This window comes from Bufo gargarizans, chromosome 2, assembly GCF_014858855.1.
Source record: "Bufo gargarizans isolate SCDJY-AF-19 chromosome 2, ASM1485885v1, whole genome shotgun sequence".
In the NCBI taxonomy this organism is placed as follows: domain Eukaryota; kingdom Metazoa; phylum Chordata; class Amphibia; order Anura; family Bufonidae; genus Bufo; species Bufo gargarizans.
This window is the reverse complement of record NC_058081.1, coordinates 515,613,060-515,628,678: the sequence shown is the minus strand read 5'-3', so window position 1 is coordinate 515,628,678 and position 15,619 is coordinate 515,613,060. Positions and strand designations below refer to the sequence as shown.

General features: G+C 43.5%; 1 protein-coding gene across 1 annotated transcript in view; it reads right to left on the bottom strand.

The window, feature by feature from the left end:
• Window positions 1-128: 128 nt before the first annotated feature.
• The window catches only part of IRAG2 (inositol 1,4,5-triphosphate receptor associated 2), a 93,490-nt gene continuing 77,999 nt past the window's right edge, over window positions 129-15,619 (bottom strand). Inside the window, exons 33-39 of the mRNA XM_044281311.1 lie at window positions 11,826-11,970; window positions 11,686-11,714; window positions 11,533-11,598; window positions 9,668-9,723; window positions 9,412-9,510; window positions 8,447-8,548; window positions 129-518 (exon numbers count right to left, since the gene is read on the bottom strand). Coding sequence (XP_044137246.1) covers window positions 275-518; window positions 8,447-8,548; window positions 9,412-9,510; window positions 9,668-9,723; window positions 11,533-11,598; window positions 11,686-11,714; window positions 11,826-11,970 — 741 coding nt within the window. The 3' untranslated portion in view covers window positions 129-274. The remainder of the gene's footprint in view (window positions 519-8,446; window positions 8,549-9,411; window positions 9,511-9,667; window positions 9,724-11,532; window positions 11,599-11,685; window positions 11,715-11,825; window positions 11,971-15,619) is intronic.

Sequence of the window (15,619 nt, the reverse complement as noted above, 5' to 3'; positions counted from 1 at the left end):
AAAATGTAATCTCTTGAAATATTTCAGGTCCTGGAGATCTGCTCTACAGAACAGGTTGTACCCCCTTGAGAACCTGCGATTGCCTGTAATAAAAAATTATATATATATATATATATATATATATATATATATATATATATATATATATATATATATATATGTTTAAATTATATTATAGCCACGTCACCCGACATCCTCACACTACTGTACAAAACCTCAGAGCTGGAAACTAGGAAAGCAAAAAAATATATAAAAGTTCTGTCTTATTTGTGCTTCATACTGGAGGGGGCGCATTGTGGTGGAGACCAGTGTAGGGCCACAGTAGCTGCTGGACTGAAGTCCATGAAGTGCCAGTTCCCACAGGAGCTCCATCGGCAGGTTTGTAGAAGGAAAGGCCCACGAGGAAGCTAAGCAGCGTGACGAGCAGGAAGATGGCCAGGACTGCGATTACCACAGGCTTGTTGATGCTTGTGATGGATCGTTTCAGGTCTGCCGTCCAGGACAGAATTTTACTGTAACTACAAATACAAGAAGCTGCAATGACTGCACTCAATATACAAAAATAGTAAAAATAAAGAAAATTAAATATAGAAAAATGTTATGCCGGCTTCTAAAATCAGATGATATTATGTACAGTTGTGTTCAAACTAATAGCAGTGTGTTTAAAAAAGTGAATAAAGCTCAAAATCCTTCTAATGGCTCTTAGTTCCATACACACAAATGCATTGGGAACGCTACACATTCTATTCCAAATCAAACCATGAAGAAAAATATATCAACTTTGAGTTGTTCCTCTAAAAAAAAAAAAAAAAAAAAAAAAAAAAAAATTGTATTCTTCTTTACAAACTCAAACATTCACTATATAAACTGAAAACCGTTTGAAGATTTTGCTTTCCTTTGAATCGCTGAACTAATATTTAGTTGTGTAACCGCTGTTTGAGAACTGCTGTACATCTGTGTTTCATGGAGTCAACCAACTTCTGTCAGGTATTCCAGCCCAGGATGATTGGACTACGTTCCTTCTCTATTTCTTGGTTTTGCCTCAGAAACTGCATTTTTGATGTCACCCCACAAGTTTTCTATTGGATTAAGATCCAGGGATTGGGCTGGCCACTCCATAACGTCAATCTTGTTGGTCTGGAACCAAGATGTTGCACGTTTACTGGTGTGTTTGGGGTCGTTTTCTTGTTGGAACACCCATTTCAAGGGCATTTCCTCTTTAGCATAAGGCAGCATGACCTCTTCAAGTATTCGGATGTATTCAAACGGATCCATGATCCCTGGTATACGATAAATAGGCCCAACACCGTAGTATGAGAAACATCCCCATATCATGATGCTTGCGCCACCATGCTTCACTGTCTTCACAGTGTACTGTGGCTTGGAGTCAGTGTTTGGGGGTCGTCTGACAATCTGTCTCTGGCCACTAGACACAAAAAGAACAATCTTACTTTCATCAGTCCACAAAATGTCTCTTTAGGCCAGTCATTGTGCTTTTTGGCAAATTCTAACCTCTTCAGCACATGACTTTTTTTCAACAGTGGGACTTTGCTGGGGCTTCTTGCAGATAGTTTGGCTTCACATAGGAGTCTTCTAATTGTAACAGTGCTCACAGGTAACTTTAGACCTTCTTTGATCTTCCTGGAGCTGATTGTTGGCCGAGTCCTTGCCATTTTGGCTATTCTTCTATCCATTTGAATAGTAGTTTTTCGCTTTCTTCCACATCTTTCAGGTTTTGGTTGCCATTTTTTTTTGTCAACTCTTTATTTAGAATTTTAGTGCTCATATCCAATAGTAAGACATTTGCAGATAAATACAAACCACAATAAAATGAACAAAGAATATACTCCATATCCTTAGTTGTCACAACTTGGTCAAGTTATATTTCTTACAAGTGCTATTACATTAGCTCCCTTATGAAAAAGAATTACACATTCGATGGTACGGCAGCGTGAAAATTCTTTAGCAGCCCATAATGCTACTGCTTCAAGAGGGTTTCTCTATCTTTTCTTCTGTCCTTCTATATACATTTAAATGGTTTTAAATTCTAAATGAAGAGCTATCGTATTTAAACGTGAAGCCGACATTAATGAATCCATACTAAACACCCTCTCAGGTAATCAGCCCACATGTATTAATCGTTCTGGAAGTGAACTCCCTATACCACTCAGACCATTTGTCCCAAATTAGTAAAAATCTGTCATGGGATAAAGTCTCCCAACTAGTGAGTTCTTCCATTTGGTAGATCTCCTGAACTTTAAAAACCCATTCCCTTAAACTGGGTATCTGCTTGGATAGCCAATATTTCAGAATAAGGAGCTTAGCCGCAGCTATCAGTTGCGCCGGTAACAAATTTTTGGTCAGCTTATAGTGACTATCTGGTAAATTGAGAAGTACTACTTGCGGTGTAAGGGGCGATTTTATCCTACAAATCTTTTGGATTTCCTTTGATATCAAATCCCAATATCTAGTGACCTGCGGGCATGACCACCATATATGTTGCATGTTGCCATCAGCCCCTCCACATCTCCAGCATTCGGCAGATACTTCCGGTGTAATAGAATGCAATTTATCCGGCGTTTTGTACCATCTCGTGACTATCTTAAACGCATTCTCTTGTATCTTAATGCACCTGGAATAGCCATGTGAGTGTGTAAGTAGTCTTCTAACTGTGCTATCATCCATTGGTTGCCCAATCTCTTCTTCCCACTTTGTAATAAATGGTGGTCTGAGGTCCGCTCCTATCTCTAGTATTTTATTATAGAGACGTGAGACAACCCCCTTCATATATGTCTGTTGATTAAATAACGTGTCGTACCAGGTGGGGACGTAATTGCTCGTGGTACACGCCAAGTACTGAGAGCATACTTTGTGAAATTGTGAGTATTGGATTGGAGCCCATGGGATACGTTTGAACTTGTCTTTTAGGCTATGCATAGGTGGGACCTCTCTGCTCTCTAACGTGTCTCCAACTGCCACATCTCCCATAGCTGCCCATATACCCATGTCATCCTGGAAATCCGCCTGTAACAGATAGGGAAGATAGCTGATAGGCGTGAAGGGTGATATTTTCTTGGAGGGATGTAGATGTCTCGATACCTTAAACCAGTAATCAAATACACCTCGTAGTGAGCTGGGTATATTATCTCTACTAGAGGGCTTTCTACTCGTGTCCCATAACAGGGCTAAGTTCCTCTGCCCTAGTATCCTCCTAGCAACTTGGCAACCGAGTTTAGTAACTCGGGGATTCGCTAGTTCCGAATGTAATCTCATCTGAATCGCACAATAATATCCACTTATATCTGGTAATCCAAACCCTCCCTTGTGTTTTGGTAGGATTAATCTCCTATATGCTAGTCTGGGTTTGGCCTGATTCCATACAAAGTTGGAAAAGGTCCTTCTCACCTGGCTCAGATAGTGCGGTGGCAAAGGTACTGGCACTGTCTGCATCAGGTATAGGAATTTGGGAAGTATATATATGTTTTCAACACATTTTTCCTCCCCAGCCATGTCAAAAAGGGGATTTTAAGCTCATTCAATTGAGTTTTAATGTCTTTTAATAGTTTGGGGTAATTTTGTAAAAATAGCTGGTCGGGATTCCTGGTTATGCAAACCCCTAAGTAATTTATGTTGTCCTCCTGCCATTGGAAAGGAAAATTGTCCTTAAGGTGGGCTATGGTGGTTCGAGAAGTGTTAACACCTAGCGCGACACACTTTGATAGATTAATTTTAAAATTGGATAGATCTCCAAATCTATCCAATTGTCTCAGTAATGCTGGGAACGCTTCTAATGGTTTGGGGAGCAGTAAAAGCATATCATCCGCGAATGCCGCTACCTTGTGTGTCTGTGAACCTATTTTAAGTCCTTGAATTCCGTCATCCTGTCTGATGGCTTGAATAAAGGTCTCCAGACACAAGATAAATAGCGTTGGTGACAAAGGGCAGCCTTGACGGGTTCCGTTTCTAATATCAAAGTGAGGTGTAAGATTACCATTTACCCGTATCCTTGCTGTGGGTGAGGAGTACAGAGACAGCACAGCGGTCACAAACTGAGCAGGAAAGCCAAACCTATGCAGAGTAGCTTCCATAAACTGCCAGTCTACCCTATCAAAAGCCTTCTCGGCATCAGTACTCAGGAATGTGAGCCCTTCCCCTCGAGACATAGCATACTGCTGAGCCTGTATTACCCGAAATGTGCTGTCTCTGCACTCCCTGCCTCCCACAAACCCCGACTGCTCAGGCGATATCAGACTTTTGAGCAAGGGAGCGACCCTGTGAGCTAGGATCTTGGCCCATAGTTTAATATCTGCATTAAGCAGTGATATTGGCCTATAGCTAGCTGGGATGGCCGGGTCTTTACCCGGTTTGGGCAGCACTGTAATATGTGCTTCTAGTGACTGTTTGGGCAAAGGTACTCCTTGTAATAGGGCGTTAAAAAGATACCAAATGAGGGCCTAGCGTAGGGAATTTTTTTTTATAATAAGCAACCGTTAAACCATCCGGTCCCGGGCTTTTACCCTTAGGAATGCTTTTCAGAACTTTCTCTATTTAGTCTACGGTTATGGGGGCTGTCAATGATTCGATGTCTCCTCCTGACATTACTGGTAGATTGAGATTTGTTAAGTAGACCTTTATCCTATCACTCCTGGCCTGGCTTTCCTCTATGGGCTCATTATTCCTTATGTTATATAGTTCATGGTAATATGTTGTAAACACCTCAGAAATATCCTCAGCTTTCGTGGTCAATGAACCATCAGTTTTTCTCATTTGTTTAATAAACGCCTGTTCTGTTCTCTTTTTAATCATTGCAGATAGAATTTTACTACCCCTGTTCCCGTGTATATAATGTTTTTGTTTAACTCTTAAATACGCTTTTGCGGATTTGACATTAAGAAGCGATTTCAAATCCTGCCTAAGATTAACCAGCGCTTCGTAATCTTTTACTGCCAGAGATTTTTGGTGTGTCCTCTCTAGCTGAGAGATTCTCAACAACAAATCCGTCAACTTTTTTGTGCGTTCCCTCTTGAGATGGGATCCCAGAGCTATGAATTCTCCTCGTATAACCGCCTTGTGCGCTTCCCACACTATAGTAGGCGATATATCCGGGGACTTATTTATATCAAAATAGTCTTTTAGTTTCTTAGATATACCTTCGACATGCTTTTGTGTATCCAGTAATGTGTGATTTAGTCTCCACGACCACTCCTTTCCTGATATCCCTGGGATCATAATGGTGCGATGCATCATGGCGTGGTCTGACGTTGTTATGCCATCTATTTCAGCTGATTTAACTAACGTTAAACAGTGATCTGGGATTAGGAGGTAGTCTAGTCTCTGATAAGACTTGTGTGGGTTTGAATAGAAGGTATAGTCTTTTCTATCACCATGTATTGATCTCCATACATCCACTACATGAAGGTCTCTCATACGCGTTTTCAATGATTTAAGCGCTTTGAAGGAGATAACCGATCTCTGGGATGAGGAATCTAATAAAGGATTTAAAGTTAGATTAAAGTCGCCTCCTATAATCAACCAGCCAGTAGAAAATGCAGATATCTTGTCCAGAGTCTCCATTAGCCACTTCACTGGTTTAATATTTGGTGCATATAAGTTACATAAAGTGAATTTTGTGTGACCAATTTCACAATTTACCAATAAGTACCTGCCGTTTGGGTCACTTAGTTGGGAATGAAAAGTGAAAGGTATCCCTTTTTTCAGCCCAATACTAACCCCTTTAGAAGCAGACCTATCCGAACAGGCATGAAACCAGTTATGAAATGAGGTATTACCCAAGTTGGGCAATCTGCGAGGTGTAAAGTGGGATTCCTGCAGCATTATTAAATCTATTGCCGCTTTCTTAATTGTACTAAATATACGGCTCCTTTTAACAGGGCCTATGCAACCATGAACATTAAAGGTTGCTATTTTTAGTGTCAGTGGCGCCATCTATGTTTCGTGATGAGAGCAATACGTGTGCTGCATGACCAATGTGACCAGACATGAAGATTAAACATAAATAACAAATGGAGTGCAAACCAACATTCAACCAAAGAGGAACCACATGATACAGTGGACGACTGCATTGTCAGCATGTACTTCCTTTTGGCCGGGAAGGGGGGGGGGGGGGGGGGAGGTGATCCGTTGTCAACGGTACACCCTGATCGGCCTAGAACTCTCTCAGCCTACCAAGGTAGTTACCAATAGCAACTAAACACCCGATTATGATCTATATATCCATTATCAATCGGATTGAATTCAACAATTTAAGAGATCACTTGCTTAACTACTTTTAACCCATTGCTTAACCCTAAAGGGGGTTTTAACCCATTACAAGGTAAAGTTTTGCCCAAAGATATAGGCGCTAAAAGCAATATAATATAACATTAACATGTCAGACTGCTAGCAGACATGAGGTAATTGGTAAGAAGATACATCAGGCATAACCCTTTCACCCGTCCAACTGGTGATCAGATATCCATGTCTCTGTACGTTGCTTTCTTGTTCCGTCCCATCCTCTGATGCTTTGGTTTAGACCAGGACGACGCTTTTGGCAATGGCGGCAGTTCTTCCTCAGATGCTACCGGCAACCATGATGGAATGTCAACAGGAGTTATGTCCGTCATTTCCCAGAACGGTTTCAAATCGTCTGGAGTGCGTATTGTGAAGCGACGATTCCCTGCTGAGACCAGGAGGCCGAAGGGAAACAGCCATCTATAAGGGATTTTTGCTGAGCGCAGTGTGTCAGTCAGCGGTTTTAGCAGCCTTCTCTTTTGAAGCGTAGAGGCAGCTAAGTCCTGGTATATGTGCACGCTCTTGTCCTGCACTAATATCTCTTTTTTCTCTCTTGCCTTTTGTAGAATATCTTCTGTGTCTCTGTAACTGAGCAACCCACATATTATATCTCTGGGGTTTTCAGATGACCCTGGTTTAGGTCTGAGTGCCCTGTGCACCCTCTCAATTGTAATGCCTTTGGCCCTTTCAGTGCCCAGCAGGAAAACAAAAAGTGAGTCCATCACTGTAAATAAATCTTCGCTGGTCTCAGACTCAGGAAACCCTCTTATTCGTATATTACGCCTTCTATTTCTGTTTTCCTGATCCTCCATTTGAAGCAGTAAGCTATTCATAGCTCTGGTGTGTGAGCTTAGGGAGCTTTTAACCGCTGAATTGAAGGTAATTATGGCATCTTGTGTTTGCTCCAGCGCCTCTACCCTGTCCCCAATATGGCGGACCTCTGCTTTTATGGTGGTTAGGTCGGCTGCTATCGGAGCTAAAGCCCGTTGCAGGGCACATTCTAGAAAGTCCCTAGTCAGAGCTGTCGGGTCTTCCCCCATATGTTTTCTGCTCACCTCGGTCGGAGCTTCACACACCGCTGCACCGCCAGCGTCTTCTGCTCCTTCTTCCTCTTCTCCTCGTTTCGGCGCCATCTTGCCAGGACGCGAGGTTGCCTGAGGTGCCTGCTTCTGCAAGTATTTGTCCATGTCGGACTGCTGCGGGGGGGTCTTTTTTTTGGTCTGCAATGGTTCTGTTCGAATCCTTCGGCTGAATCTTCATACCGCAGGTCGGGTGATGCTTAGACTAGTGCTGAGAGAGGTTCTAGTGGCAGGAGCTCTGGTCTCAAGCTGCCGCCATCAAGCTCGGTCAGGCCACGCCCCCAGGTTTTGGTTGCCATTTTAAAGCATTTGCGATCATTTTAGCTGAGCAGCCCATCATTTCCTGCACTTCTTTATACGTTTTCCCCTCTCCAATCAATTTTTTAATCAAGGTACGTGGTTCTTCTGAACAATGTCTGGAACAACCCATTTTCCTCAGAATTTGAGAGAAATGCACTGTAACCTGCATGTACGACATTTGCTGCCTTCCTTACTTAAGGGCAATAATTGCCACCTGTTTTTCAAAGAATGAATGACCTCTCTCATTGAACTCCACACTGCTATTATTTTGAACATGCCCCTTTCAATTAGTGATTCAATTAAACAGAATCATCAGCATGCATGTCCTGACTGTTGGGTCTGTTGGATTTCTATTACTCTACTACACCTGCTAGTAAATTTGCCATGTAGAAATATCATTTCTACCAAAAACTGTGATTGATCAGGTTAATGATGTCTGACTGCTATTATTTTGAACACAACTGTATAACATAGGAAATTTAAATACTGTGCAGCATAAAAACCTGTTAAATCACATCTCTAAGCAGCACACTGGTTGATCCTCTGCCGATCTACAATGTAGCAGCTGCAGCGTCTACGCCTGGTGCTATACAGAGAGAAAAGTTCCTACAGTGTATTGTAGCTTAGCAGTGATCCCATAAGGCACAGCTCTAAGTCTTTAGTGCTGCCGGAATCAGAATTATACCCTGGTCACATCCAAAGCTGCATCTATAAGTATACATGCACCTTTGTCATTTTTTCACTTCATAACTTGAACTTTAAAATCACAAACTTACGTAGAGTTGGCCTTTGTTGGCGGGAGGGTTTTCTGGATGTAGCTATATTTTCGGACTAGCTCTTCTTTTGCATCTTCCACCAGTGCCGTGCTCGGCTCATCCCTAGGTCATGTACAACAGATTGTGGTTACAGCTGAGGTCAGGAGACTGGGTGAAGTGAAACCCTCCATTCAAATCATTATACTACCATAGTGAAAATATTGGCAGGGCAGTCATACAGAAAGTCGCATGGACTGGCTTCCAAATCTGATCCAACATATTCCTCATGGGCAGAGACAGCCGGCCTGTCACATGATCACATCACCTACCATTGGCAGATATATTCGCTCATGGAGTTGCGTTTTCTGTCAGCTGTCTCTGGCAATAACAGATCTGTCCCTCTCACTGTCCGTGGACATGACTGAATTGGTCTGTGAACCAGTGACCAAATGTTTGTGTATTAGGATGATGAAATGGTGGAAAGAGTATTGGCGCAAGAGAAAGTCGCTAACTTCCCCCAATCTGGTTTCAGTAGAAATCAGTATTTAAAAAAAGGGGTATTCCACTATCCAAAGTGGTGGGACTCCCATTGATCACAAGAAACGGGGGCACTGTACCCCCTGAAATGAATGAAGTGTCCAGTCAGATGTGTGCGGCCCTCCATTTCTATGGGAATTCCGGAGATAACCGAGCGCTGTATTCCACCATCTACGGAATTCCCATAGAAATGAATGACGTGGCTACATGCATGCTGAACCGGCCACGCTGTTCGTTTCAGGGGGCTGCAGAGGATACGGGGCCCCCATTCTTGTGATCAGTGTGGGTCCCAGCGGTAGTACTCCCACCGTTCTAATAGTTATCCCCTATCCTGTGGAAAGGGGATAACAATGTAACCGGAATACCCCTTTAACTGCAGGAGTAAGGCTGTACAGGGCTGGACCATCAGATGGCTATGGGATGTGATGGGCAGAGGAGTCACTACTTACTCCTTTATGATGTCCTCGCTTGGCTCTGGCCGGGTGTAATTGTCCACAAAGCGCTGCAGTGTTGGGCGGTTCTCGTTCTGTCTGGATCCCACCAGCTTCCTGGAGGATACAAGCATCATGATTTATTTAAAAGGGCCCTAAGCAAGTGAATCTCCCTACTGACAGTTTTCCACTACAATAAGAACTCCTGTAGTGGAGGCCAAAGGAAAATCCATATTATTAGTCCAGTTGATTAACATGTAGATGACTCCCTCACCAGCTGTTTGATCTTCTGTGCTGTAATTTTCCATCAGGTTTCTCTCCAAATAAGTCCTAAGTGAAGGGGGGTAGGTAAGAAATATTTTAGAATCTTGGACTGTGGCACAAAATTAAATCCATACCCAAAAGTGAAAACCTGGTAGGAGGCATAAAAAACCAGATCATGCCAAATATGGAGCACTCCATGATGTCACGAGATGATGCTCTATGTAGAGTCACCAGATACAACTTTTTCTATAAGATCCCACACTCTGCACTCTGCTTCCAGTAAATAAACCTAAGGCTACTGTCACACTTGGGTTAGAAGAATCCGGCAGGCATTTCTGTTGCCGGAACTGCCTGCCGGATCCGGAAATCCGTATGCAAATGGTTATCTTTCTTCCGGATATGGATCCGTTAGACTTTTCCACTGAAATACCGGATCAGTCTTTCCGGTATAATCCGGAATAACGGAGCCGGTATTACATTTTTTTCAAAGCATGCGCAGACCGGAAAACCGAATCCGTCAATTTCCGGGAACACTTGTTACCAGATCCGGCATTAATACATTTCAATGGAAATTAATGCCGGATCCAGCAAGTGCAGTAGTGTTCCGGGATTTTGGCCGGAAAAAATACCGCAGCATGCTGCTGTATTTTGTCCGGTCAAATACTATACAAGGGACGGAACGGAAGACATCCTGATGCATACTGAACGGATTGCTTTAGTTCAGAATGCTTTGTGACAAAACTGATAAGTTTTTTTCCCGGTATTGAGACCCTTTACCGGATTTCACTACTGGAAAAGAATAACGCTATGTGAAAGTACCCTTAAAGAGGCTGTTTCACTTCAGCAAATAGCATTTATCACGTAGAGGAAGTTAATACAAGGCACTTAATTATGATTGTCTATATTGCTTTCTTTGCCAACTTGATTCATTTTTCCATCACATTATACACTGCTTGTTTCCATGGTTACGACCACCCTGCAATCCAGCAGCGTGGTCGTACTTGCACACTATAGAAAAAAGTACCAGCTATGTGAGCTCCCACAGTCCCAGTCACCAGAGAGGCTGACATTTTTTCCGAGTGTGAAAGCACGACCACCACTGATGGATTGCAGGGTGGTCGTAACCATGGAAACGAGCAGTCTATAGTGTGATGGAGTCTAGCCAGCAAAGGAAGCAGTATGGACAATCACAATACATTAGAAAGTGCCTTGTATTAACTTTCTCTACATGATAAATGCTATGTGCTGAAGTGAGACGACCCCTTTAATCATCTAGTCATAAAAAAAAACACCTCAGCAACTTTCTAATACTTTGGTTGCTAGTCAGTGAATAGAAACACTCAGTTCTCACAGTTGAGGGCTTGTTGCAATGTACCCAGTCAGTATAATCCTTCTTAAAGGGGTTGCCCAGAACGGATGACTGAGGGCCCCACTGCCGGGATCACCAGAATGGGGCTTTCAAGTCCCCCCCTTCCTTCTTACTGAATGACAGAGGAGCAGTCTGCATAAAGCAGCAGTCGAGCAGTGAGGTGCGATGGAGGCGCGGGCGCCCCATTCTAGTGATCTGTAGGGCTTCAATGGTCAGACATTTTTCCCCTATCCCAGGGATCAGTAACCTCCGCCACTCCAGCTGTTGTAAAACTACAACTCCCAGCATGCCTACTTGCTCAGCTTTTCTAAGAAATCCCATAAAAGAATAGAGCCTGCCGGGAGTTGTAGTTAGTTAACAGCTGGAGTGCCGAAGGTTGCCGAGCCCTGCCCGATCCTATGGAAAGGTGATAAAAGGTCAACTGTGAGAAACCCTTTAAGTTTTATTTATAGAAAAAGCTTGCAAAAACGTGCACAAAATTATTAATTTTACAGGAGGAGATATACCATGGGTGATCCGGTGCAGAGGCCTCTGGGGTACGCTGGCATGCTGACTCTCCTAGCTGGTGACACCTGGCACACAGAACATGGAAAACAGGGAAGACCATAAAAACCAAGACCCAGCAGCATTCTGCTCCTCGCTGGACTTGCCTTACTCACTAGAGATGACGCCAGTTTCTGGGAATCCTCTGGAAGAGAGCAGACATTAGAAGTTACCATTCCTGCTGCCAGTAGGGGTAGCGGTGATCAAATACAATCGTGATCAGTTCGTTCTGACCCCACCGAATAACAGTTCTCACCTCTGTCCGTGGCGCAGCTGGAGCGTTCGTTTTGGTGCATGGTCTGCCGCAGCTCCTCCAGCTCCGTGTGCTCCTTGGTGTACATTCGCTTCAAGTTCTCCACATGCTGGATCATGACCTCGACCGCTTTACTGACTCTGCTTTCCTAAAATACAAAGAAGTTCCATGGGTATTTGCTGCCAGTGAATGGAAGAGTTCATAATTTATATCCAGAGGCTGGATACCTGTCCTGACTGAAATCTTTCTTCACAGCTGTGGGTTTGTTACAACTGTATCCAGCTTGGGCCAACATCTGTGAGCTTAGCAGACCGATACGTTACCTGCCCTAAAACATTGTAACAAACTAGGTGGACAGAAGGGAGATTTGCACTGTTGTAGCCTGGCGGAGGATTGCATACTCTGTAACAAACCCTCAGATGTAAGAAGTGTTTGGACAGCACAGGTTTTCAGGCTTTGCATATAAACAATGAATGTTCCTAGTCACTGATGCCAAAAAGGGAAGAGGACATCATAAAATTGTTGACTATTAAAGGGGTTCTCCAAGATTGTGAACTCCTTTAGTTATTGCCAAGCAGGGTGCCTACCGGTGGTGTGACAGGGTTAAATTCAGACTTCCCAACAGCACAAAAACATAAGGCTGTCACTAGAGGGAGCTCTAACATGATTACACTGGTTGAGGAGAGTTAGGGCCTGGTGCTCATATTAAAGTTGGACATCAATTGAGCCACATGTCATGTCTCTCCTCTGTTAAAACAGGTTAGTGTTATAACTATAGATGGAATATAATTGTTGTTACGTTAACCTATAGGGTTGCCTATTTTCTCTTCTGTATATTATTACAAGATACTGATATATTAAAGTTGGACATCAACTGAGCCACATGTCATGTCTCTCCTCTGTTAAAACAGACGCTGTCGGCTGCATCGTGGCACTAGTCTGCACTACTACTACAAACACGGTTAACATTTGGGGGCTCGTCCGTGATATGTAATTATCGTGCAAGACAGTCACAGAGTGAGAAGGCTGCCATTACAGTAAAGGGAGAGAGGAGGCTTCAAGCAAGCTATACAGGATCTAAGATGGTGGACGCAGCATCAGTGAAGAAGCTGCAGTGGCAGATCCAGAAGCTGCTGCACACATTGTCTGAGGATCAGTTGCACTCACTTGCTGTACAGATTCAGGGAGATGCTGGAAAAGAAGTTCCCCAAGCTACAGGTTCAAGTGAGCAGGAGATCTGTGAGTACATCCTGGGACATTTACAGGGAGAAGCGGTGTACAGCATGGAGGACAGTGGCAAGGCATACCTGCTTCAGATAAAAGAACTGGCTGAGTCCTTGCTAGGAGAAAGACACTGACACTCCACATGGAAGTGTGAACAGAGAGCACAGCACAACTCACACAAAGGACAGGACAGGGCAAATGGCAGAAAGTGGGTTTACATTAAAGGACTTAGCAGCTTACCTGCCAAGGAAGGAGTTTAAAATTCATGGTGGGCAAATTTCAGACTGGGACTCTGAACTGACATATAGCAGTGTATGTAGACAGATTGATGAAGGTATACAAGAAAGATACTCAGAGTCAGAAATCATCAGAACTGTGCTGAAAACTGTGAAACCAGGAACTTTTAAGGAGATGCTGGTAAACAAGGAGGATCTTTCTGTAGCAGAGCTGAAAAGGTTTCTGCGCTCACATCTTCAGGACAGGAGCAGCACTGACTTGTTTCAGGAACTGATGAACGCTAAACAGCATGATAAAGAAACTCCGCAGCAGTTTGTGTATAGAATTATGGGGCTAAAACAGAAAGTTTTGTGGTCTTCCCAACAAGTTGGTGCTGCAATTACCTATGACAAGAATTTGGTACAAGGAGTGTTTCTTCACACGTTATTTCAGGGGTTAAGTGAGAAATATAGTGACATTAGAAGAGAGATTAAGTTATATATTTCTGACTTATCTACAAGTGATGATGTGCTGCTAGAAATAGTTACCAAGCTAGCACATGACAGCATTCAGTACACCATGGGGGCTACATGAATGGGTGAGGATCCCTTTTGGCTTGATGAATGCCCCAGCAGCATTCCAAAGGTGTATGGAAGAGACCCTGGAAGGGCTGAGAGATGAATGTTGCTCACCTTATCTTGATGACGTTCTGTGTTATTCTAAGGCTGAGTTCACACGGGCGAGATTTCCGCGCGGGTGCAATGCAGTAGGTGAACGCATTGCACCTGCACTGAATCCTGACCCATTCATTTCAATGGGGCTGTGCACATGAGCATTTTTTTTCATGCATCACTTCTGCAATGCTTTAAAATCGCAGCATGTTCTATATTCTGCGTTTTTCACGCAGCCCTGGCTCCATAGAAGTGAATGGGGCTGCGTTAATAACGCATTGCATCTGCAAGCAAGTGCGGATGCAATGCGTTTTTCACTGATGGTTGCTAGGAGATGTTGTTTGTAAACCTTCAGTTTTTTTATCACGCGCGTGAAAAAAGCATCAAAACGCATTGCACCCGCGCGGAAAAAACTGAACAACTAAACGCAATTGCAGCCAAAACTGACTGAACTTGCTTGCAAAATGGTGCGAGTTTAACTGAACGCACCCTGAACGCATCCGGACCAAATCTGTCACGCTCGTGTGAACTCAGCCTAAGACTTTTCCAGAACATATTGAAAGTTTAAGAAAGATTTTTCAGAGAATGCGTGCATATGGGATTAAGTTGAGACCAAATAAGTGTGAACTTTTCAAAAAAGAAGTGAGGTTCCTAGGAAGACTTGTGTCGGGCAATGGGATTCGACTGGACCCAAAAGATACAGAAGCAATTCAAGCAGTCAGAGAGAAAACACCAAGGACAGTGGGAGATGTGAGAAAACTACTGGGGTTCTTGAGTTATTACCGCTGCTTTATACAAAACTTCTCCCGAATTGCGAAACCTCTATATGACTTGCTGCAGACAAAGAAAGAATCCAAGAAGACAAGTAGAAATAATTTAGCGAAGGAGAGGCTGCATGTAAAGGCAGGAAAAACACAACAGTTACCCTCAGGAACTTCAGTGCAATGGACAACAAAGCATTAGGAAACCGTTGACAAGATAATAGCGTTGCTAACCAAACCCCCAATTCTTGCTTATCCGGACTTTAACCTGCCATTTATTTTGCATACTGACGCATCACAGGATGGGTTGGGTGCAGTGCTGTACCAACATCAGGAGAATAAACTACGTATTATTGGGTTTGGTTCACGGACACTGACACCCACCGAGAAAAATTATCACCTGCACTCAGGTAAACTGGAATTCTTAGCCTTGAAGTGGGCCATTTGTAATAAGTTCGGGGGACTATCTGTACTATGCTTCGACTTTCACTGTTTTTACCGACAATAACCCCCTGACCTATGTCCTCAGCTCAGCAAGACTAAATAGCGTGGGACACCGATGGGTAGGGGAGTTAGCTGATTTCTGTTTTGATATTAAATATCGACCAGGGAAGAAAAATGCAGATGCTGATACTCTGTCAAGGATGCCATTGAATACGGCCGAAGATGAAGATGAATTTACAAAGGTGATTCCATCACAGATTATCTCTGCTATATGCAGGGGCGTAGCTCAAGGCTCATGGGCCCTGGTGCAAGACTTCAGCTTGGGCCCCCCCTTCCGTCAGTGCTTTGTGGCCAGGGGCAGGGAAGCACATAGCCTTCATGCTGCCTTGAGGCAAAAATTGAAACTGTACCCCCCCCATGCCAGATTCCCAACCTAACCCCTTCCCTCCAGCCAGAGGTGTAACTAAGGGTACTTTCACAC